A 19066-nucleotide genomic window follows, 5' to 3' on the forward strand; every position below is an offset into this window, starting at 1 on the left:
CTCAGTGACCTAGAAACAAAAATAGCTAGAGGTGGATTCAGGACAGGCATTGAGATAGATGATCGGGCTTTGGGAGAGCCCCTAAGGAGCACAATAGCTGGGAGCAATGCAGGTCAGTAGAGGGGTGTTTGCAAAGCTGTTCAGGCACCTAGAACTGGCAGGCTGAGTGACTCAGTCACTGCTGTGGGTTTTATCCTCTCATCAAAATTCATTTTCTCTGGCAGCCTCAATCACAATTTGACCTCATATGACTTGAGCACTGTTGCCATGGAAATCAGTTTGCTCTTCCCTCACTTACTGTCTCTGGCAAAGAAATTAGCCGTCAGTCAAACATTACGATAAACCATCCATCTCTTCTGTGGTCTCTGCTGCTAATTGGCAGGTGGTCCTTCCTATTTCTGCCCTTCTATTTTGCAACAGGTCATTCCTAACAGAACTGCTGCCAGATCTTAGCCCTGTCCCCACTCCCAAGTGCAAATGCATTGCATAGCAACCCTTGTATGAAAGGAGTAGATGAGCCTCACTCTGGTTTCCAGGGGCAACAGACACACTTTCACATCATAAATAACTGTTAGGGTACATCATCACATACCTCACAGTCTGCCCTGGCTGCATTCCTGGGCTCTGTTCAGAAGCAAACAGCTGAATGACCACTGAAGGCTGAATCCCTAGAAATGGCCCTCCCATGGTCAAGACTGGAAGAGGTGAGCTCGGGGAAGAGGATTCTGCTCTAGCCCACGCAATAACTAATATAGGATTGGGGGGGGGGGGGGCTGATTCTCTGTCAGGTTTGCACAGGATTACAGTTATTCAGAGAAAGTGAAAAGGAAAGAAAAGCAGGAAGGCCAGTAAAGAAGCAGAGAGTGATGAGAGAAACTGGAGAAGGAAAAGAGGGAGGGAATGAAAGAGCTGACATGAAAAGAGACAGCAGGGTGGAATGACTGAACCGACAGACTGGAAGTCATGTGATGAGAGTTAGAGATGAGAAAGGGATGCTGTGGCTGGAATTTCCCCTCTCAGAAATGCTTATGGAATGTGCCCGTCCCACACCAGCTTGCAACTGCCTCTCAGGCCTCCTTCCCCCTCCCTCTCACTCAGATTTTTCCCTGGGAACTCTAGCTATAGTGATGCTATGAAATCTCATCCCCAGCCAAGTTTCACATCTGTTAGGAACCCTCTCATTTCCAGCCAGATGAGTGGGTAAAGAGCAGAGAATTCCAATGGCAAATGTTTAAGATGTTAATGTCCATTGGCCGACCTGTATGAGGGGCCCAGGAGCTGGCACAGCAGGGCAGGAGGGAGGGAAGAGAACTCACAGGGCTATGGCACCAGCCCCGGTTTCAAGATGAGTTCTGCAGATCAGCTTTGAGGTTTTCTGCCACAAGTGGGAGGTTTGGGGAATGCATTTGCATTGAAATGCTTATCAAGATTAAAGTATACCAGCAAACCTGCCCAGGTAGGTAAAACAATATAAAGGAAAATTTAAGTTACAAAATATCTAGAGATAGGAACCTTAGGAAAGCTGGAACTTGATTTTAAGTCAGCACTTCTACAGCACAGGAAGGAAATCCAGAAACTCTCCGATGTACATTGCATTAGACATAATGACATACGTTGCAGAGCGCCTGCAAAAAACAGAAAGAGTTCTGCTGTAGCCAGATCAGTGTCTTCTATATTGGACTAGCAACAGGAAAGCTGCAGGAATATTATGGAGCTGTGCACATCTGGAGAGCAGGCCAAGAACCTCTTTATGCCTGTTAAGTTAAGATCATGCTTCAGTATTTCTTTAAACAAAAAAAGATACAGCAAAACAAATGACTCTTTTTCATGGTACTTAACCATGAATGATACATGCATTATGAATACATACCTGCATGGTGTTTTGTAAATGATCTGGCCTTTTAGGGCTTCCTGTTTCTCATGTTGTCGTAGCTTCTGCCCTCTTGTAGCAGCAGTGAGGGAATAAAATCAGATCTTCCGTTCAGTGTGTGGGACACACGACTGGAGGAAACTGTTATGTGCTATAAGGATATAAGAGTGTTGCAGCATATTAATATGCATTTAAAGACATAAAACTCTGCTCATTTTATAGATTTGGTGTATTGACATTAAAGGTTAATGAATAATACAAAATAAATAGCTAGAATTTAGCTAAAAAAATTCCCACAATAATTCAGCCATCCTTAAGCAAGAACGGGAGTCTCTTCACTGGCTGAGCTAACAGATGTGTTTTGTAATCACATGGGACCTGTTGTGTCACGGTTCAAAGAGGAACAATTCACAGCATCTTGTCCCACCACCACATCTAGTTCTTTCCAGTTCCCTCTAGGAAATGGCCAGCAGAGGGAGGTGTTGGAGTGGGTTGGCTATTACACAGTCCGTTTTCTGCTACCCCTTGCCTTCCCCTGAGTACCAAAGGCACCACTGGAAAGGTGGAATTAGGTCTCCTCCTCATTTTTGATGTTAGCTGTAAGTCAACCCTATCTGTAACCTTTTGCCTTCATGATTTAACTTCAACCTTATTTTCTATTCTCTCTTTTATTCCCCTCCTCCCTCCCTGTATAATTAACAACAGTACTCCCGGATCCTGGTCTCGCCTTATCCGTATCTAGGAGGGAAAAAAAGTCCTTTGTTCTTCTAAGAAAAATATTGTCTTTGACTTTGAGGCAGGAGCGATAAAACTTAAGAGTGAGAAACAAGCAAATATTAACATAAACGCATGCAAAGGGGGAAGTATCAAAATGAGAAAAGGCACATGATTCCCCTGATTGTGAATGAAAAAACATGCTGTGGGTCTCAGGGGGAAAGCAAGAATTATGTCCTGTTTACAGTGGTGGGGAAGTTGTGCAAAGGAGCCTTTTTGGGATGGAATGGGAGGAAAAAGAGACAGGTTCTGAAAGAGATCAGAATACAACCAAAAGGAGAGTGGCTTGGAAGGAATGAGTCAGTAACTGAGAAAAACTGAGTGAGATGCCAAGAAATGCAAATGTCTTTCCTAGATTAGGATTTAAAGGACATCTCTTGTGTTCTAACTTGATCCATTTAACATGAGTTAAAACCAGTCTGCTGTGTCCATATTAGACTAGCAAAATGACTGGATTATCCTGTGTGGCTGACATCACACCTTAAAATCAGTCTAGATTAAGCCAGGGAGAGAGAGGAGGAGGGATATATTGGAAAAAATGAGGCTGGAGAGGAGAAAGATGTTGGAGAAGAGATCATGCAGAAGAGAACTGTTGCAAAGACTAGAGACACATATAGTGTGTGAAAGAAGGAATACATGTGGAGGGGCAGCGCTGGATACAGCACACAGCACAGAAGCTTGAGGGTGAAAGAGGATCTGTTAGAGGAGAATGAGTGGATGCATGAGTGTGACATGAGAAGATGATACCAGTGGATTCATTTGCATATTCCCATCACACATCTGTCTTGGAATATTGGCTGCAAAGGTGCTAAGGCAGAAGAAAAGAGAAGTAGGGCCACAAATTCCAGTTTCTGTGGAGATGGGGAGCAGAGGATAATGAAATTACAAAATCAGAAGGCTTGAAGTCTATTTCCAGGTTTGGCATGGCTGGAGACTGACCCTTGTCATGTGACAAGGGCATTACATAACTAACCTTTGTAAACTGTTGGGAATATTAGTGCTTCTGAGGTAATTTCTCTGTACGGTCATTAACATGGTGTTCTGAGTGGAGCACTTAACAATGACAAGTCAAGGCTGAATTTGTCTGGAGAGATATGAATATGCCCAAGAAGGTCCCTTTGTTCTAAGAACTTACTGACTATAAAATTGCTCATGTTGTCATTGAATCTAGCCATAGTTATATATTGGAGGAAATAAACTGGTGTTCATCTCAGTGAGATAATTATTCTGCTATGGCTATGTCTACATCCATTTCTACAGAAAATAAAAATTACTTTAATCAATAGTAAGTACCCTGCTTTCAAAGCCATTTTAATTCTGGAAGTAAATCTGGAACTTTGAAACATCATGCACGCATCAGAAACAGATTATGTAACTATCAAAATAACCATTCATTGTGAAACACAAGCTGACAAGAGATTTTATAGCAAATAGATGACAAGATGACTCAGGGAAAACCTGAAAGAAGAATTTGTTTACATCTCTCAAATGGTGCCCATTTCTGGATCATACTTTAATAAATGCAATTAAAAAGCTAAAATGATCCAATACACAACAGAAGAATCACAAATATTTTCTGGGCTTATTTGGTCCATGATGGGGTCAAAGGAAGCATTGTTAGGAAAACACAGGATGCCTTGACATTTTTTAGCATGGTGACAGATAGCAACACTCCTCCTCCAAAAGACAAAAATCTTTCTGACAGCCTTTTACAAAGTTTGTGAGCCAGAGTAACTCTAAAGTAGTCATTATTGTTGTATACTTGAAGGCAAAATCTTTATCCCAAGTGAAGTAAGCGAGGACACCTGATTGCTTCAGTTGTGAAAGGAAGACAGCTGGCAAGCTTTGAAGGGGAGGAAGTGTCCTGCAGTGCTTCCAGGTTTTCCTAGAAACAGATAAACTGGTGCGGTGAAAGAGTATGCACTGTTCCTTTGTGGCAAACCCAGAGGCATCTGAGACCTGCATCCTGTTCTGCAGCCCCTTTTTGTATCAAGACCCTGGCTGGCCCCACAGGCTGTGTCTTTGTCCCTTTCACCTGCCTATGGGAGCAGGGAAAGGAAAGCAGAGTGGAAACAGCAAAGAAACATTTCAGACCCTATATCCAACTGCTGGTCTCAGGCCAGTGCTCATATGCTACTTGTGTTGCCTTGACAATAACATCCCCATGGCAACACCACTACCAGTGCGCTCAGGGGTGATGAGAGTGGGTGAAGAAGAGAGCGTATGTGAGGGGAAAGGAGGTAAGGAACAAGCAAAAGGCTAAAGGGGAAGAGGTCCTGAAGATCTGATCTCTGATGAGATTTGAGACCCAGCAGCGCTGGAGCCTGGTTTGCTGTCTCCAGTGCAGCAGTATCCCAGTTCCCTTGGCCTTTTATTCACCAGGGCAAACTGTTCTGTTTGGTCACTGTGGTGGCTGGGCAGCAAACAGCAGGGCTGCCAGGACAGCAACCACTGGCTTTGAAAAGGGAGACAAAGTTATTAGTGCAGGTTTCCTTCCAGTTCTTAAAGGAGAGGTACAAAGGGAGCAGTCCCTCCTTCCCTCAGCCTAGGGGAAGGGAGTGGGAGAGAACCTCTTAGAAGCAAAGGGTTGTGAAGTCCTGTGGACAGCACCGCTGATGTGGTGACTCTGAGGTAGCTCTTCCTTTTGCCATACTGCCTTCCACCTTCTTGATTTCCTAGGTAAAGGTAGGGGGGACTGACAGGTTATTTAGAGGCTGGAAATCAAGTCAGGTCACCTGAGGTAAGACTCCTGAGGGGATATCAGTATCACATTTTCCAGAGCAGGAGGGGTTGCCCTGAGGAAAGTGCTTGGAAAGTGGAAGGGCAATTAATTGTATGTCACTGGGAATTAGGGGGAGAGCTGAAGAGAATGTCATAGGGCAGGTGGTGAGGGAAAAGACTTCAAATCATAACAGTGTACCTTCAAAAGGATTACCTAGCTGCATAAAAGAGAGGGATACTGCAGGCAGAGGAGGCCCCAAGGATGCATGAAGGAGGCCCCAAGGCAAGAGACTTGCAGGAAAGCTGTTGTAAGGTGGGAGTGACGGAACTGGTATCTGACTGGGGTGAGGAGTTTGAGGCCTATCTATGTTGGATTGGGGTGGTTAGCCTACATCTACTTTTTTTTCAGGTTGTAATAACCTCTTCACATGTTTTGTGCAATGGGACTGGGTAGATGACGTACATTTTCCTGTTCTTTTCGAAAATGAGTAAGTTTATTGTCACTTAAGTTGCTGTGGAGCTATCTTAATTTCATACTGGTAGGTCACAATGTGGGGCAGCTCTGGCAGGACTCCAAGGCTGCAGGCATGGTGGGGATGACGGGAGCATAGAAAGGGGGCAACACAATAGTTAAATGTTGCTGACTGCTGCCAAATGTTGCAGCATCTTTCCAGCTGGGGAGAAGCTAGAGTGAAGTCATGGCAGTCATAAGATCCTCCTCCTCCATGGATAAAATCCACATCTGCTCCATGTGTCCTCCTCCCACTGCTTAATGTGCCACCAACTCTCTTTTATGTGTGTGCTTGTTCCTATTCTGATTGTGTCTCCCTGCCTAAAGGTTGACCAAAAGGGGTACAGATAGAATAGAAGACAAGGGTAAGCTATTTTATTATGGAAACTTGCAGTGGAAAATAGCATAGGAAATAATAGCCTGTCTACCTTACAAGTCAACCTCATATGGGAATTTGGAAGAGAAGCTATCCCAATATCAGGGATTCTGCCTGTAGAGTTACCCCACTGAAATATCTTGGACACTTTCATATATTTGGGGGAACTGGAAACAAGACTGCCTGCCAGCTGAGCATGTGATAGAGGAGGAAAGTAGAATGGAACTGGAAAGCCTGATGTCTGCCAAGGGATGTGGACACAGTTTATTGCCTGAGAGCTATGAGTGCTTGTCAACCACACCTCTCTCTGAATAACCAAAGCCTTTTTTTAAGCTAGCAAAAAGAGGACCCAAACTGACCTCCCCCACCATCTTTGCAGCTTGAAAGCTGGCAGTCCCACAGAAGGGACTGGGCAGGTTCAGCTTCCATGCCTGTTGCCACATAACCAGTTGATGACTGGAAGGATGAGACAGCTGTTCTATGCAGAGCATACTGAACTCGTTTAAACCTGCTTCAGGATAACAGTTTACAGCACATCCAGAAATTAGGCCATTGGGGAGCTAAAGTTAGAGACAAAAAGGATATATGGTATTTGAGCATGTGATGTCCATTCCCTGTCACTGGGGTCAAAGCAGGTCTTTTACTACACTACAAGCCACCTGCCAAGATTTGGCTTTGCCTTTTGAAGGATCCTATGAGGAGAGTAGGCCAGAAAGCCACACGAATAGGTTAAATTTTTGGTATGTATTCTTCAGTCTTTGTCTGTTTCTGTCTATGACAGGTTGTCTCCTGCTGACAGCAGTTTAGGAGCAATGTCACACTACTGAGCTCTTACTCCTCTCAGTAAAAAGTCCTTGTTCTTACGTAGGCACTCAGGACAATACTTTCACATTCTGTGCAGCAGTGTCCTAAAGGCTGTACCCTGACTTCTCCTGGTGCATAACACCAACCAGTGAGTTTCTTTGGGTTTCTTCCTAAACTGCTTTCTCAGTGCATTACTGGAGCATCAGTTTCCCAGACATTAAAGCACAAAAATTTGGAGTGTGACTCTATGGGACATTTCCTTGCTTCTGGTCTGGATTACACTGACTGCACTATGGATAGGATCTAATGTGTTGATTCTACTGATATCGTCAGCTGTGTACATTCCCAGCAGGCAAGTGAGGGGTTATGATCCGTAACCATACTTTCTAAGTTCCCAACAAATTATTCTTTGATGCCAGAGGCTGCAAGTAAGAAAAAGAGCATGGGATCCAGGATGAACATAAACCATATTGGAAATACAACAATTGTAGTGGCTCTGTTTAGCTGAGCTATCTTTGTTATGGTGTCTGTGTATAGTCCAGAGGATGATCACAGATTGTCTAGCTGGTGAAAGGGATCTCTGCTGTCTGGGTTTCTGGATGTTAGGGTTTTGTTTATGGTTCCATCATAGATTTTCTCATGAGCCAAACCATGTAACTCCAGGTCTTGTTCCCACATCTACAAAACAGAGTTAATACTAAATCTTTTACTTTATCGATGTAGGTCTTGAGGTAGATCTTCAGAACATGGCAATGTCTCACTGTTTATATACAGTGTTTTCTACGGTGTCATCCTGATTTCAGCTAGATCCTTTAGGAGCACCAATTAGTGCTGTTAATAATCCATGCTTGGCTGGCTCCAGGCTCTGAGAATCAGCAGTAATTTCATTCATTAGTTTCTGCAATGTTCTGAGTTCCATGGGGTAAACTCTGGAAGGATCAGGAGGGAGGCTGCCATGGACAAGTAATTCCAGATTTTCCACTGAGCCCTGCACAAGATGGGATAGGATTCAGGGAGGCTTGGGTAACTGCAGTAAGTGTCACACATGTATTTTGCTACTACATTTCACCCCACAGACTAAGGTGTTCCCAGAAATCTTGCTTTGACACTTGGTTAGGAATCAGTTGCAGATAAATCTGTTATTTATGGAAATTTGGGCTTCACTGTACTGTTAGGTCATTTCAGGATTTAGGGCCCCATGTAACTAGGATATTGTCCTCTCTGTCTCTGATCCAGTGATTCTTTTGAAAGACTGAAGAATGTGTCATCTGATAAGTCTTTGGCCCTGTTAAAGGTGGTTTGGCTCAGGGTCCCAAATTCCCAGGGAAACCTGAACTCTTGGCACTGGTTAGGCTGAAGGGTTGTGGTGCCCTGCTCCCTCGTGACACTCAGAGAACTGCATAGAGTCTGCAGCTAACACTATGGATCATGCTAGTGTAACATGCAGATGGTATTTCCTGACCAAGAGAATCTTTGAAGACCTGCAAGTTACTGAGTCACTGAAGCAGCAAGCAAACAACCAAGAAGAAAATCCTTCTGCAGACAACCCTGTACGTTTTCTGCCCCCGTTGCTCAGAATGCTGCATTAATTGCTTCACTTCACATAAAAAAGCTGCAAGGACATCCTTCCCTTACACCGTCATGCAACTTTTACCAAGTTACATTCTGAAAGTGGGAAGAATGTAACCTACTGAGAAAGGGAAATGTTTCTAAATCAGCTGTCCCTTTCTGTCTTTGTTTCTGTCTCTCTTTTTCTTCATTTTTATTACCTTCTTGTCCTTTCTTTCACACAACTATTTCTTTCACACTGTTCCTTTGTCATACTTTTCCTCTTTTACTGTCTTAACCTGCCTCTTCTTTTTCATCTTTTTCTCTCTTTTTTCCACCTGTTCCCACCTCATTTTCTGTAAGACAGATATTTTCTTTCCCTTATCTTTTGCTTCAGTTTTTTTCATACCTTTTTCCATTTCTATGTCTCAATCACTATCTGTGTTATAAGAGAAGATCTAGAAAGACAGAGGAGAGTTAAAAGTTGCAGAAAGGGAGTGATACAAGGGTTATAGTACCAGGAAACTTAGAGGAATTAAGGAGTAGGTCTAGATGGGCTGTACTCCCATCTCACACCCCTATGCACACAACTTCCTCCCTTGAGAGAGAAGTTCCCAGGCCCACATCAACATCACAGTCCACCCACCCTCTGTTCAGCTGCTTGTTCTACAACAAACAAGCTGTGCAGTGCTTGTTATTTAAACCAGATTTCAATACAGAGGTTTAGTAACCTGACGAGGGATATAGGCAGCATTTAGGCAACCACACCTAAAAACCATGAAATGTGTTCCTGAAAAAACACACTCAGTGGCTGTCATACACTGAAAGCAAATTTCTGTCATGATGTTATTTCTGAAAACACTGGTTTTATGCCTACTAGATCAGACACCACATGAAATGCAGTGGTAATTAGTGCTACTTCTTAAAAAAGCCTCCTTGAGAAGCCTTTCTCGCCACTGCAGATAACTGGAGTGGTAGAGGCCTTAACAAGTTAGGAACTGCACATTCTAGGTCAGGCAGTGGGACACTCTTCATCCCCATGCAAAGAAGAATTAAGGATGTACTGGGCCACAAATCAATGATGAGGCTGCATGTCTCCTGCCTTACTGGTTACCTGGCACATGTACAGACAGCAGGTGATCTTGGCTTCTACCCTTTGCTCCAGTCATTTTTTGGCCATATCTATACTTGTAAGTTAAATGTTCCTGTGTGGATTATTGTGCATGTTTGAACTTATTAGTGTAGGCAGAGCATCTGTACATTTTAAGGACTACCATAGGTAGTTATGAGACCTAAGCAAGCATAAAAAAATAGCACTGTGAGTAGGTTTATTAGCACCTTGTGGATCCATGAACATCATGTCTCGGAAAGTAAAAAGAAAAAAGGTCCCTTAAAGAAGAAATTGAACATGGGTATCTCATGTTCCAGGCTAGTACACTAATCATAGATCTACTCTGTCAATAGGAAGAAAGCAGATTCTTTGGTAGCTACTTTTTTAGAAGTAAAGAGAGGGGACAGCTTTGGTTCAGAAAGAAAAACATGAGAGCAAACGAAAGGTTGCAGGTCCCTTCTGGAGGGAGACAGCTCCCAGCAGTGCTGAGTAAAGCACCATGGGCTGGAGAGTGTTGGGCTCTGCTGATTTCCTCTAGGCCATTTTGCTTTGCAGCTCCCTTGGGCATTAGCTTTTTGGATCCCTATTAGCAATAGCCATCTATTCTTCCGGTCTCTTGGTTTCCATTTCAGGAGCTAAGAAACTGCTAATGCTGCAGGGGTCAGCATTGTGGCATCTTAGTCTGGAATCTACTTTTAGTCTGCCTTTGTCTCAATTCCACATCTGAAAAAGGATCTTTCCTCCTTTCAGTAGGGTGTTGTGAAAAATAAAGGCTGAGAGGTGTTCAGATCCTACCGTGCTGCAGAAGTGGGGTATAAGCATATATGCCTCATGGATGGGGGATGTGTAATTAGTGACATATTTTGGAGCACTTCACATATTGTTCAATGATCCCATGAAACTTGAGGATGTGGCAAGATATCTGCTCTATTCTATCTCCGGTTCCAACTGGCTGTACCCAGGAATAGCCCAGCAGTCTCTCAGCTGGGGACACTTAGCTTAAAGGCAAAGTCCTCGACTTCACACCTAAGTTCCCATGTTCCCTCTCACTCAGGTAGGTCCTCTTTGGTGATTAAGCGCTTTGTTTTCTTGCATCTACTTTTGCCTATCTGGTGTGACACTTAGCCCTGCTTTTAGGATTTACCTCTCTTAGCCCATTCCTCATCTCCGTTTCTCCACCTCTTAGAGCATTTTGCTGACACTTCTTTTATTTTTTAAAAGTGGAGAGTGATATGGATATCTCTACTGGAGTGATCTGCTCCTTGTTCTTACTTCCTACAAATTTCACTGTTACGGTTTTCCCATACTCTCTCCATTGCCAGAAATTCAGTTTCCTAGAGAGGATGTCTGTTGAACTGACTGCTGTGGGGTGTTTGATTCCTTTGAAATATAACCGCTTGGGGAATGCAGGGAAGGCATATGTGTGTGTGTGCGCGTGCGTGCGCGCGTGTGCGTGGCGGGGGAGGGGGTGCTGTTGAAGCGAGAAGCACTAACTCCATGGTACACTGTGGGAAGGAGAGGTCAAGAAGCCTCATTCCAGTTTTGAGGAACACATTAGCAGAGTGAAGGACTCAGGGGCCTCTGCAGAGCAGTGAGGCACAAGGATAATGAGGCTGAATGCTGTCTGGATGTTAGTTAAAAAAAAAGCAGTCACTCACCATATCAATCCCCTTCAATCATCTTTCTGAGGTTTTCACATGTGGTACTAGCTCTATCTGCCAAAAAGCCTGCTTTACCTGGCCTCCCTCCCTGCTGCCTTGCATTCAGCTATAGGCACACAGGCTGCAGCTGTGAGCAGGAATGCTGCACTCACCCGGCTGAGAACGTGAGAGCTAGCACGAAGAGCCAGCACAGCTTTGTCCAGCCAACTCCTGTCTCCCAAAAGGGAGGTGGCAGTAATCAAATGACAGAGAGGGGCAGCTCCCCATCATGTTTTTAACTCCATAGTGACCATAGCATCCTTTCTCAAGGGACTTTAAGATGGAAGTTAGGGAGTACATCTGCAGGGACTGAGAGAGGAATAGGGAGGCATAGGCAATGAAAAAGGAGGAGGGAAGGAGTGTTGAGGGGAAGTACAGTCACGGAAAGGAAGAGCCACAGCTGAGTAGAAGACCGAAGAGGCAATACATATTGAGAGGGAATGGTGAGTGGAAGAGACACAGCAGTAGGGAAAACAACAGACAGAGAAACCACAGAGGGAAGGAAGGGAGACTTGAAGAAAGAGAAAGAAAGGAAAAAAAGAAGAGAGACAGCCTGGCAGGGAGAATGTGCAGATGGAGGAAGAGGCCAAGAATTAGCTATAGGGGAGTTATATGGCATGCCAAAACCAAGGCACCTAGCTGGCAGGTACTAACAAGGCATCTAGCCCTGCCTACAGCAGAGTTTTGTAGCATGGGAACTACTGATGTTTAAAAATGGTACTTAGTGGGGAGAAGACTCCTGGCTGAGGATACCGGAATTAAAGACTGGGTGGATTCCTCGGTCTTACCCTGTGGATATTTTCCCTTCTGTGTGTCCCCTTGTTAGCACTCTTGTAACTTTGTCAGCAGCCTGCGTTAATGGACTGGCTAGGACATAGTGCCTGTGTTATGGCTCCTTGTTATCTTGGGGCTGTCATCTGATTTCTTTAGTTTAATTTCTGAGCTGGGGAATGGCTGGCTCTACTTATCTGTGTCATCAACAGAGGAATCTACACTCTTCCTCATGCATCCAGCCTCAGCTTTCCCAGGTCCATTTCCCCATACTCATATTGTTTGCAGAGTGATAAGAGACTTGGCAAGAGAGCTAATGCAGGAGTATAATCTCTTTCAAACAAGGTGCACCCTGTTCCCACCTGGTCAATTAAACTGGAACAAATCTTGGGGGAAGCACTGACCTGAGCCCAAGCACTTTCTCTCCTGAAAAGATGTTTGATGGCTTCCTCTCAGAACAACACTGTCCTCTGCCTGACTGCAGAGGCAGACCACAGCAGGTTTGGAGCCAATCGTGGTGGTGGGTTTTGTGCCATATATACCTGTACAAATCTCCCAAATCCTTTAAATTAAGTATTCTCTCTCCATGAGTGAAGCCCTTGTTGGAACAGGTGGCCTAGATGCTTTATGAGGGTCTTTGCTAAGATCATAGAGCAAAAGCCACAGAACAGCACTGAGCCTGTCTCCTCTCAGTTATCCCATAATCTGTGTTACCGCTGGGGAACTCAGCTCTGGAGCTTCTCGACACTGAAAAAATTTAAACCTATAAGCCTATTCTTAAGGGAGTCCTTGAGCTCACAGCTGTTGGCCTATTCCTTATGGAGAAACAGGGCCACAGCAAGAGCTGTTTTGGAGTAAACAAAATATTCTGGGGGGAAGACTTTTGCTGGAGTAACACGGATTGCAAGAAGGAAGGCCATGCAGCCAGGGTTGTACCTTTCTGGTTTTCAAGCTGTTCTTTGTGAGAGGCCTGAGCCAGAACAGCCACAGCTCCTATATGATTCCTGCAGCAACCTCTGCTGGAAGTTGCCACTTTGGAGTACCAAGAACCTCTAGTCACATTTAATGCGTCTATCTTACTCTTTATTGTTTCTCTTTGTGAGAAGCCAGGGCTGAAGTAACCTTCCCATATCTTACTCTGTTTCCTAAACTACTGTCTACAGGAAAGGCTGGGATAGTCTATTGATAATGAGAACTTGTACACCATTTCCTGAAGCTGGTTTGAAGAGGTTGTATCTGGAATAAGATGAGAATGCTCACTAGGTTAGTATTCTGTCTGCACCTGTATGGCAACTCCTCTTCGGAAATAACAGGGATGACTGAATTCCCGGTTATTTCAAATGTCCTGTTTCTAAAGTGGACATGCAGAATTTCAAAGGGAGAAACCATTACATCCTGCTCTGGCCTAAGCTTAAGAAAGATAATGCATAGAGGAAACTCTTAAGGTGTCTTCTAATGGGAGAGGCTAAACCAAAGGGGAGCTGTGCAGCAAAGTAGTTGTGGCCTACCTGTTGCGAATGGCGATATAAAATATCAAAAGCATTGCCCTTCACATCTTGTTGGAAAAGTACAGATTTCTTTTGAGAATTTGGTTAATAATGTTGAGTTCCTTAATGCATTCAGCCAAACTCTTATCTTTGCTGTTCAAGTTCTCTCTCTTTCCGGGTTTTGAGACCTTATCACTGCAAAGAGAGAAGCACAACAAAATACTATGGAAAAAACCTCCTTCATTGCCAACAAAAGTTTCTGTGTATGATTTTGTTTTGCTTTAATTTTTGTTGATGTTAATGCTAATGTTAATGTTTGTTTTTGGACAAACTGTACATTCCAAAGTAAATGCCCTAGGGCAGAAAATTGCTTGTGTGTAGCTGCAGAAGTATAAATATTGGTATGTTTCCGGGAGGAATAAACAACACAAATACAGGCTTTCACATGGGGGAACAGGTGAATGCAGGTACACAGACATGCATACACATAAACGAATACAATAGACACACAAATATAAGCAAGCACAACACATGCAGAAATGTGTTTGCAGATCTGCAAACATACAGAAATACAGCTATATGTTGTGGGTACACTCATACGAACACATGCATATGTACATAGCTTTTTATGTACAAAGTAGGTAAAGGAGCATGTGTGCAAGCATCTTTAGATATTTAAATATATACTCGGAAATAAAAGCTTGTGTATATATATGGACATAAAGGGATATACATGTACACATTTGGATATTATGAATTCATACACTGGTAAACTCAGACATTAATATTTGTAAAAGCATGCACTAGCACACATAGCATATCTGTTCATGAATCAGATCATAAAGTTACACTGATAATAACATTTTATATGGAAATGCAAGTATAATATAGGCCCCAGAGATTCCTTCACATGCTCATATAAGTAATGTAACCAGTCATAGGCATAACGCCCTGCACAGTTACTTTAGCTTGAGTGCAAGCACTCTAGTTTTCAAAAAGATGAGGATGGCTGTAGGCAAGCATATACATGTATGTGTAGGAGCGGAAGCCATGAGCCATGAAAGGGTGCTAAGAAGGATACTGGGGGTGGATGAAGGGTGTGAGGAACACCCAGAGTGAGCTGTGCATGAGCAAGATGTGCTTGCATGAGTGCAGCAAGACAAAGGGCAGTGTGGTTGGGGGGATGAAGAGAGAGGCAGGGGGAGACATAGCATGAAGCCAGAAATGCATGGTCTTCCCCCAGAAGAGGTTCCATGTAAGCCAAGAGTAACTGCAGATCTAAGTGTCTGAGGGGGAGAGGGTGGAGGAGCCCCTGAGTGCCCTGTGGAGGCCATGAATCCTGCACGTACGCATCCTTCCCTGCCGCCTGCGCACTCACACTGACATACAACTCTGTTTCTAGAGCCCGCCTGAGCCAGACTTGAGCGATGCATGATGCACGGGTGGTGGGCTCGCGCATGGCACAGCCTGCGTGGGGATTAGGCTGTGCAGCCATCCGCAGTCCTGGCAATGCTACAGCATGCCCGCCCCTCATGGGGCAGGCAGTATTTTCCAGAACTGATGACATAGGCCTGAGAGTTGTTGTTATGGCCGGATAGAGGCTTTTCCATTGAAAGAGCAGAGCTGCAGTGAAGCCAGCAGCAGCACCGATGGCCTGAATTTTGCAAGAGGGAGGAAGCCTACTGTGATCTGAGGAGTCAGCTAAGGGGAAATGACCCCCCAAGCTTGTGTCTCGTTTCTGAGGGAGCAAATGACAGAATTGCCAGGATAGGAGGACAAGGCTGTCTGTCAAGCTCCTTTCTGTCGCATTTCTTATGGACTGACAAGAGTTGGCACTGCAGAGCTGGAATGACTGTTTAAGGTAGCTCTTCCCAGGCATGGTTTTAAACTTGTCTCTGTGCCTGGGGAATTCTCAGCAGTAACACCGCAGCCCAGGAGCAGTGTGCTGTATTTTGGAGCACCCTTCAAATCACCTCTCTTCTCATCCTGCCTGTAATAATACATGGGCTGCTCCCTGAGCTCTTTGTTGCTGAGCAGCAAAGGTGAGGTGGGAGAGGTGTGTGTGGGAGGGGAGAGGGAAGCACTGCCACGGGATAAGTCAAAGCATCTCCTGCTGGGAGAGGAATAATAAACCCCTGTGTGCTACACTGGCTTAGCCGTTATTAGCCTACAGAGTGAGACAAGTCAACTAAAGGGGGAGGGGATGCTTGAATCCTGCCATCTCTGAATATTGCCAGCTCAACAGCAGCTAATTTTAGACTATAGCAGTGAGGAGAACTGGGCTAGGGAGGAGAGGTGGGTTGGCCAGAGTCTTGTTTTTTCCTGTGACTCTTGCTGCTATAATCACATATGATGTTACTGAGACATTTTTCACAATCTCTGCTCTCCCCTTCCTAACCTGTAACCCTTCAGGCAATTGCTAAAAAAGTAATGTGATTATTCAGGCTAGGTACCTGGGAGCAGAGCAGAACATGGCTACATGAGCAATAGCTGAAGAAATGGTATTTGTAAGTCTGCAGCTCTGCTTGTGCTCAGTTGTGTGTCTCAGCTGCTTTGTCAATGTCTAATGTGTGTATTTGTTGGGGAGTGTGTGTGTGTAGTGGGTGTGCACAGTGTGTGTGTGTATATACTGGCAGCGTGTGTAGCGTGTAGCTTTCTGTTATTAATACTGGGGTGTGAGAAGTATGCCTAAAAGGGGACATGAGATAAGACACCTCACTTTCCTGAAATGCCTCCACCCCATCCCATGGAGTGCAGAACACTCCCAGCACAGTCTGGATCCATGTGCCAGCAGACAGCATGCCTCTGCTACGTATCACTTTTGTGCTGGGTTGACTGGGCTAAGCATAAAATGCTGTAAGCCAGCATGTGCTTTCTGGTCAGTCTCTGTATGACTACAGCGTTACAGCTAGTTAAGCAGCATTGCCAAAAACATTGTCTAGCTGAATTTGTCAAACTTACTTCCCATCATCCTTTTGTCTGGCTAACTTCATGCTCCACCTGTACTAATGGGGTATTCTTTTTATATCTTCCATGGAAAAATTATTTTCCTCCTCATAAAAAAAATCACTTTTTTTTCCTGACTATAGTATTTTCTCAAGAAATATGAAGTAAGGCCTAATTTTGTGAAGATTTGTCAAAAACAAGCCCACCCCTTATGCCTGTGCTGATCAACCCTCTGAAATAGGAGGGAAAGGAGAATGGGGTGCAGCCTCACTGATTCCTTCTATCTGATACCTTCTATTCCTTTCTTCACCTCTTCATGAACTGACCCCCAACCCAACCACTTTCCTGAACTGTGTGTATTTTCCTATTGCTATGCTGCTAATCAGGCCTGTGCTAGAAAATTCTGTTTTAAATTTTACTCCTCCATACAGTTTGCTCTCTACTTATGCTGATGTGTCTAAATAAAATTTATTAGTCAGGCTGTTTTCTTCCTTTGCCCCTCGATTTCAGTTTCTTGCTCAGGGTGGAGAAAACTACAGAGAGATGCAGTGGCTGATATATAAAAAAATGCCACAGGACATTTTGGCCAAAAGCGTCTCCCTCTTGCCCTGCAACCTCCTGCTAGCTCAGGCCTGAGCTTCCGACAGCTCTGCTAGTGCCTCCCACCTCCACAGTCCCTGTAACGTCCCAGTCCTGAGGACTGGGCTTTGGAGCAGCTTCAGACATAATTCACTTGTTTTCTGTACATTTCAGAGAAAAGGAGGCAGAGACTGAGAGAGATTGTAAGAGGCAATGATTGCTTATGAAAACAATACATTTACAGCACTCTCCATGAGTCATGAACACATACTTCAGTGCTGTTCTTAGATGTGAACCAATCTTAGAATAAGAAATGATAGATAGACAGCACAGGAAAAAGACTTTTTGCTAGAAAGCCTGGTTGCCCTGGCACAATCAATCAGAAAAAAGTAGGCTTGTGGCCTAGATGCTGGGCAGAAGTCCTCTTCCAATTAGAGCAAAAGAAGAGGACAATGCCTGAAGTGTTATAGGAAGTGGGACTAGGAAACCTTAGATGACTTTCGGGGAGTTGTCACGTCTCTCTCGTAGCACAGAGCTGGGTTCAGGAAACAGCCTTCTCAATATGATGTTACTTTTCGTGGTTTACACCACAGCACATGGGTTTCTGCAGAACTTTTTTTTTTAACGAAAGAATTACTTCCCATTTACAAGACAGTGTTATCAGTCTTAAAGCATTAAAACGCTTTGACTGTAGTGATCTTACCAATTGACTAGGTTAATTAGGAAAGTTTTCAGAGACATTATCACCAACTTGCATTCACCATGATAAAGGGCGGAGGTAAAAAAGACTTTAGTCTAATGAAATGACCTGTCCAATGCTGTGATTGCGCTCTCCTAGTCAGGCAATTCTGCAGTTTTGTCTGGTACCACCCTCTGTTTCTGTTAATCTTTTCTATCTATTCAACTGTTATCTCTTTTTCTCTCCTGGTTTGCTGCTGCTTTTTTCCTTCTTTTTTTTCTTTTATTCCTTGTCCTTCTTCTCTGTTTTAGTTCTTTCTTTCTTCCCCTCATTATACCTTTCCTTCCTTTTTGTCTTCTGCCTTCTGTCTCTCCTTGTTTCTCTTCTCACTTTTTTAGCCTCCTCTTGTCTAAGGGCCAACCTCCCCCAGCCACTCTCTTGTTTCTCTCTTTTATCTTTCCTCCTTTTTCCCACTCTTTCTCAGCACCTCTCAACAATGAAAGTTACTCATGGCTTGTGGGGGAAGCATCTGGCCCATGCTGGCCTTCCTTCTCTCTCTTTTGTTCTGAATAGTCTTTTGTTATAAACACAACAGCACAAAAGCACAAAATCATCTCTAAATGCAAACACTGCAAAATAATCCTCCTTGTCCATGCTCCTCTTATCTCTGAAGAATTTGTTCTTCAGGCAAAATAGAAAGAAACATGAGAGAGGATTCACTAATATTTGTGGGAATTAGTATGCAGAAGGAAGAGATGTGGTGCATAACTTGTAGGGGAAAGATTCTACAGGGCAGCACCACTGAACTGAAAATTGGACAGACCTGACAAAGCAGCTGTGTGGCAGAATATAGCTCGCAAAGAGCTTAGACAACAGCATGATGACACTGTGATTGATAACAGATCTGTCCCAGTTCCTACTAAGCTATGTAGGCATGGACAGGATCAAAAATTATTTTTTTAGCATACCATTTCTGTGTCTTCTCCTCATTTGTCCCTTGAGCCAAGGCCTATGTGTTTGCCAGATATAGCTGTACCAGCTGGAGCTCTAGTGATGTTCTTCTCAAGCAGACACAGCAAAGAGTGTTTCTGTGGAGTCGCTTGCCAGCTCCAACCTCTAGGATAAATTAAGATGGTAAAAACAAGCTCACCTGTTGTTGGGGCTAAATGGACATTTCCTGATAAATACA

The 19066-nt window shown here is 44.0% G+C and overlaps 1 protein-coding gene across 1 annotated transcript in view; it reads left to right on the forward strand.

The window, feature by feature from the left end:
• Positions 1-621: 621 nt before the first annotated feature.
• LOC112993831 (solute carrier family 2, facilitated glucose transporter member 3) overlaps positions 622-19066 on the forward strand; it is a 31295-nt gene continuing 12850 nt past the window's right edge. Inside the window, exon 1 of the mRNA XM_026117788.2 lies at positions 622-704. Within this exon, the coding sequence (XP_025973573.1) occupies positions 675-704 (30 nt within the window). The 5' untranslated portion in view covers positions 622-674. The remainder of the gene's footprint in view (positions 705-19066) is intronic.

This window comes from Dromaius novaehollandiae, chromosome 1 (assembly GCF_036370855.1).
Source record: "Dromaius novaehollandiae isolate bDroNov1 chromosome 1, bDroNov1.hap1, whole genome shotgun sequence".
Classification (NCBI taxonomy): domain Eukaryota; kingdom Metazoa; phylum Chordata; class Aves; order Casuariiformes; family Dromaiidae; genus Dromaius; species Dromaius novaehollandiae.